Here is a 6181-nt window from a genome sequence, read left to right on the forward strand (position 1 = left end):
TTTTTTTTTCCTTCTCTCTCTCTTTCATACCCCTTGGAATATATGTCTAGGACCCCCCCACTCCGAAGAGCACTCAAATGAGTGAAGAAGTCCACATCCGTAATATCCATTTTGGCCCAAGTTCAAGTTTGGCTGAATTTCTTTCTGTGCAGCTTTGCTGCAGGTGTTAATGATTTGACTGCGTTAAGGAAAAAATGTCGCTTATTTGGATTGGCGGGCGGAGGTTAGCACCACGTGGGGGTGTCCATGTGGCGGTCAAATTGGGTAGTCAATTCAGGAGGTAAAGTTGGACAGTCAAATCAGGAGGTCAAGCTGGGTAGTCAATTCAGGAGGTCAAGTTGGACAGTCAAGTCAGGCGGTCCTTCAAAATGGGAACCTTTCTTTTGGCGGAAAGGTGTGCGAGCACGGGGGGGAAATATCCTTTAGCTGGGAGTCAACCGCTTTAGCTTAAGCGGGGGCACTCTTAAATTTGTGCGCTGCGCTATGGGATTACTGCGCTATGGGATGATTGCGCCACGGGATTCGCCACGTGGCTGCTCCTATTATGCTCCTCCCATGGTGTCCACCCTTATGAATATGCACTTGCGGAGAAGGCCACCTCGGGGACAGCCACAATAACGACCGCTTCGCCGCTTTGTGTGTAGAGAGAGCTAGCTGGACTGGCTGAGCCAACCGCGCAACAAAATAACATGAGAACATGTATCACGAGAGGAGGAATCGATTATTTTTTTCTACAAAAAAAAATTGCTGCCACAGTTTTGGGGCACCCTTTCGTTTTAAACCCACGCGCGTACGTTTCATTTTTACGCAACGACATGTCGGAACAGTGAAACTCATTAGAGCAGTCTCACTCGTTTTTAACGTCCTCGCCATTTTGTAGAAACTTTTCGCGAGGTCTCCTTTGGTACACAATTCATCTATTTGCTCTTCCCCGCATGGTTTTTTTTTTTGTCCCGCATTTACCATTTGAACTGTTTTACCTGACCTGTTCAGGAAAAAAAAAAAAAACAAGCAAGCAGGGAGGGAGGGAGGCAGACAGGCGGACATGCGGGCAGACAGACAGACAGACAGACAGACAGACAGACAGCACGGAGAACCTTGTGAGGAAGGCCAAAAGAGGGGGTGCTTCTAACATTCCCCATTTAAAAAAAAAAAGAAGAAGCAAATCGGTAAATACAGTTAATCGAGTACGTTAAGCCATTGCAACGTTCGGTGTGGCATCCCCCTGTTGAGAAATTTTCGATGGGCGTATCATCCCGTTTGTGCATTTTTCGAGGGCATCCTCCAAAGGGCTGTGCACATTGGCATGTCATTACCCCAAAGGGTGACTCACCATTTGTTTGATTAAAAATGTCAATTTAAAAATTTCAAATGTTAACTTTTGCCGTTTTAACAATGCTAAAATGACACAACAATGCAGCGACGCACGTAAGTACCGATGCAAAAATGAATGCAGCACATATGGTAACATTTCAAATAGGCCTTTTTTCGGAGGTGATAAAAAGTAAGGAAAGGGAAGTTGTGTGTGTTTTTTGGGGGGGGGGAAGCACGTGCAAGCGGTGAGCTCAAAGAAGAGGAAGGCCGTTCGTATACGGGGAAAACACATAGGGTGCACACATGTTTTGAGCACATGCATGGACACACGTACCGACGCACAAATACTCACACGCACAGGCACGTGGCCAATTATATGGGTGTGGGGGGGAGAGCTGGGAAGAGGAGGTAAGGGTTGGAGACAGCCTGGGGGCACGCTGGCCTTTTAAGTAGCCCCCCATACGTGTTCCCCGTACGTATTCCCCGTACGTATTCTCCGTACGTGTGCTCCGTCCGCGTGACTGATTACTCTTTTCAAATTTAGCGACTGGGAGGTGTCGATTAGGGGTGAGCAAGTTGGAGCTTGCGTTCTTTTTTATTTTACTTTTCCCCTTGGGGGGCGGGAACGAAGCAACCACCCAACACGTGCAGCCCGATGAGTGCAGCCCGATGCGCGTAACCCATCGCGTGCAATCCTACACCCGTAATCCTACACGTGTGACCCATTAAAAGACGTGCACCTGGCGGCCGTGCGCGCTGCCCCGCGCCCGAGGGTCAGATAATGTTAAAAATTTTCTTGAGCTGCACGACGAGTCTCCAGTCCTCCATGGTCAACTCGCTCCTAAAGTACTCCTTCAACACGTCAATGCTTTCCCTGGTAATTTTGCTGTAAATTTTTTGGTTAAAATCAAAGTGCCTTCCGAAGGTGATGTGTGGTTCTCCACAAATTTTAATGGAAACCTCGTCCCCCTTTTTGGCTTTTTCACAAGTTTTTTTGTTCAAGAGGATGCTAACGACGTTTCCTATTTTTAGGCTCTTCTCAGGGATGTATAGTGGGGTTCCTATTTTCAAGATCCCACAATCTACCTTAACCCCGATGACGATGGGATCCTTTTTATTAAACACACAGTCGTTGACAATGGATAGTTCGCATGGGAAAATGGCATCCGTCAATTTGCTCTGTTTTTTCTCTTCTTCAATTTTTTTAATATAACTTGTAAAAGCATCAAACAGGTGATAAATAATATCCTTCTGCATGATTTCCACTCCTATGATCTGTGCTTCTTTTTCTGCTTCTGGATCGATTTTAACATCAAAAGCTAGGATAACTGAGTATTCAGGCTTTCCCTTTTCCCTCATAACGCTGGCTTTCTTCACGTCTTTCTTTTGCACTGTTCCGATATTCACTGCAAAAACGGGGATCTTTGAATCTTTTAAAAATATGAGTAATGCTTCTAACGAGCCAAGGGTGCTAGCCATAACGTATAGACCTACTCCAGTTTTATCTACATGATTGAACACGTCCGAAACGTCTGTCATTGCCTTCTTTTTGTAGTCCTCAATTTCGTTGGTGTTGTTGGCAACGAATAGGGAAGTACCACAAAGGACCTCTTCCAAACCGTTAGCAGAAATTTTCACTCCAATGCATGCCTTAATCGATTTATGGTGTACATACTCGTTTTTTATTCTTAGCTCTTTTAACGGTTGAGGAGTTAATAAAGCTCTAATAACTGTAACAATGGGTCCGTTGATACCACACAGCACGATGGTATCCGATTCTTTGAGGACTCCATTTGTGAGAATTACATCAATGGTTGTTCCTAGCCCTTCAATATTTTTTACTTCCAAAACGGTGCACTCTAATTTCTCATGATATTCAATATTTTTAAGCATAAAATTTTGTGTCAGTTTGACTAAAATCATGATCAGGTCAGCAATTCCTTCCCCAGTTATTGCACTCGTGGGTACAATAGAGACATACTTCCTAGGGTTGGGGTTTTCCCAATACAGATGACAATTTAATCCTTGTTCAGCTAGCTCATTGAGAATATTTTTTAGTCTATCCTGGAACTCTTCTTGTGTATTTTCTTTTTGTTTTTTAAAAGTGTAATTAAATGGAGACCAATCATTTTTGTTCCACATGTACAGTCTATCGATTTTGTTCAACGCAATAACGAATGGACAATTTCTTTGCTTTAATATTTGAATAGATTCCTTTGTTTGTTGTTCTAATCCATGCATTAAGTCGATCACTAAAATGGCTATGTCACATAAGGAGGATCCTCTTTTCCTGAGATTGTAAAATGACTCATGCCCCGGGGTGTCGATAATCATAATACCTTTCGACATGCATTTGATGCTTTCATCTACTTTTTTTATTTCCTTATCTAGGATATCCTTTGGGAAGAAGGTAGCTCCGATTTGTTGCGTAATTCCTCCTGCTTCGTTATCCTGTACATTTGTATGTCTCAGTTTGTCTAGTAGTTTCGTTTTTCCCGTGTCGACATGACCTAATATGCACACAATGGCTGATCGATATTCGCTCTCATCGTCTGAGTCATCCTGGGCGTTGTTATTTTTCTCGTTCGTATTATTTTTGCTACCGTCTGTTTTTTTTTTCCTTTCTTGGTGCTAAGTGTGTCCCCCTTTGTGCCTTTTTTCCCTTCTGACCCCTTCGTCTCCTTCGATTTGTTCCTTTCCTTATCGGTCTTCTCATTACTTTGTTGTTCATTGGGTCGTTTTTCCTTTTTGTTCTCTTCATCCACGTTGAGGAAGTCCTCCCAGTCGTCTAGGACAATTTCTTTTGGATCGACTTTCTTTTCCGCGTCATCTTGGGCTAGCGCGTCATCTAGCTTTCCCCCCCGGGGTGTAGTACCTCCCATCCCCTCCGCATTGTTATTCAAATTTGCACCCCCGCTTGTGTTAGCATTCGTTTTGTTTTTCTTCTTCCTTAGGAAAGCCTTCGTTTTGTTCAGATCGATATTGATAATTTCCGCTTTGGCCTTTTCCTTCGGTTCGACCAGAACCCCAGACTCTTTCAACGTTTTCAAATATAATTTTTTTTTTTTTTTTCTTCCTTTGCCTTTGCACTTAACAATTTGCCCTCCTTTTTTAATTGCATTTTTTTTTCCAATTTAGCTAGTCGTTTTTTTTCCTTCTCTTCCTCCTCCTTTCTAATTCTTTCTTCTTCTTCTTCTTGTTTTCTTTTTTCTTCTTCCCTTTTTTTTTCTTCGTATTCTTTTAATAGCCTGAGTCTTTCCGCGGCTGCCTTGGCCATTTCAGACATCCCCGACGTGCCTTTTTGTTCCTTGTTCCTTTTTCTTTTTGTTCTTTTTGGCAGCTTCGTTGGCGGCTTCGTTGGCGGCTTCATTGGCGGCTTCATTCGCGGCTTCATTGGCAGCATCATTAGCGTCGTCATTGGCTGCATCGACCGTTGCCTTCTTCGCCTCTCCTTCTTCTCCCTCCTCTTCATTTTCCTTGCTCTTCATTTGCTCCTTTTTCTGCTTTAGCTTTTCCTTTTTCTTTTTCGACTTGGACATTTTGGTCGCTTCGTTTTCCTCCGCCCCAGCAGGGGTACCTCCACCGCCTGCTTCGGCACCGGCTCCTCCTTCATCCTTCTTATCCTTTACTTCATCTTCCCGCTTTTCGTCAATGCCGAATTCGGCGAGGATCGCATCCAAGTCGTCCTTCTTCTTCCCCTTTTTATTTTTGCTCATTTTGGGAAGAACCGTAGCGGAGCCAAGTGGAGGAGAGCCGCGCAGCTAGCTGGTGTGAGCAGGTATGTGTGCACGTGAGCAGCTATGTGTGCAGGTATGTGCGTATGGGGGGGCAAGGTGCCTTTTTTATAGGTACAGTTCACTGAACAGTGCGGGGTTGTATTATCCAATATATTTGCACCTCCTTGACAGCTTCACGTTTCGCTCGAAAATGATATCTCCAACAAGGTTCAAATTTCGTGAGCACGTTTCAACCGTTGGGCTGCTGTGCAGGTAGGCATATTTGGTGATGGCTTCTGGCCTCCTCATGTACATTAGCATCTATGTTACCCTGGCGTTGCAGGAACTGTGGAGTGTGTGTAGGGGGGTAGCATACGCTAGTTGCCTATGCAGAGGAGTGGGAGTGAATTCTTCGTTTGGGAACTCCACTTAGAAGTGTCCGTCTTCGCACCTCCTTTCAGATTATCGCTTATTCTTCCTTTCCTCGTCTTCTCGGTCTTTCCTAGTCCACGTGAAAATTTTCATTCCCCTTTTGATTGGTGAATCCCAAAACTTTGCAGTTGCGAGATGGTACGACCGTTGCTCTTGTGCATTCGTGGGAATCACATTTCCGCGTGGTTCTATGCGTACAGGTTGGGCTTTCCCTGCCGAAGCCTCTTCCAGGGGGCTCCAGCGGGGCTCCAGCGGCGGTAGCTTTGACGGCGGAAGCTTCAACAACGGTTGCTTCTCCCGCGGTTGCTTCAACAAGGGCTGCTTCTCCCACGGTTGCTTCTCCCGCGGTTGCTTCTCCCGCGGTTGCTTCTCCCGCGGTTGCCTCTCCTGCACTTTTACCCGTTTGAACTGCTGTGGAATTTCCCAACGGAGGGGGAACTCTTCTGCCTGTTCAGGGTTTACGGTGGCCCGCTTTCGCCATTTGCCGGCTCGCCTCGCCCATCACTAAAAAAAAGGCTTCGGAAGGGTTGGGTGATGATGACTCAAGTTTTGCCTTCTTTTAATTTAACTATTTGGTTAGTTAAGTTTGCCTTTTTTTCTCATCTCTTCTTTTCTTTTCTTTTTTCTTCATTTTTTTTCTTTTTTGCGTTGGGAATTTGCTTCCGTTTCGCAGTTTGCAAAAAGTTGGGGTGAAAAAAAAAAAAAAAAAAAAGTAAGTA

At 44.7% G+C, this 6181-nt stretch overlaps 2 protein-coding genes across 2 annotated transcripts in view; both read right to left on the minus strand.

Moving 5' to 3' along the window:
* PCYB_114940 (MYND finger protein) overlaps window positions 1-209 on the minus strand; it is a gene marked incomplete at its 3' end in the record, with an annotated part of 3888 nt that extends 3679 nt beyond the window's left edge. The window contains exons 1-2 of the mRNA XM_004223373.1: window positions 158-209; window positions 31-132 (exon numbers count right to left, since the gene is read on the minus strand). Coding sequence (XP_004223421.1) covers window positions 31-110 — 80 coding nt within the window. The 5' untranslated portion in view covers window positions 111-132; window positions 158-209. The remainder of the gene's footprint in view (window positions 1-30; window positions 133-157) is intronic.
* Window positions 210-2090: 1881 nt separating this feature from the next.
* PCYB_114950 (translation initiation factor IF-2) lies at window positions 2091-3386 on the minus strand (the record flags this gene model as incomplete). The annotated part of the gene is made up of 1 exon (XM_004223374.1): window positions 2091-3386. A coding segment is annotated over one exon (1293 nt), but the record flags the coding sequence as incomplete, so codon positions are not given.
* Between the last annotated feature and the right edge of the window lie 2795 nt (window positions 3387-6181).

This window comes from Plasmodium cynomolgi, chromosome 11 (genome assembly GCF_000321355.1).
Source record: "Plasmodium cynomolgi strain B DNA, chromosome 11, whole genome shotgun sequence".
NCBI lineage: Eukaryota > Apicomplexa > Aconoidasida > Haemosporida > Plasmodiidae > Plasmodium > Plasmodium cynomolgi.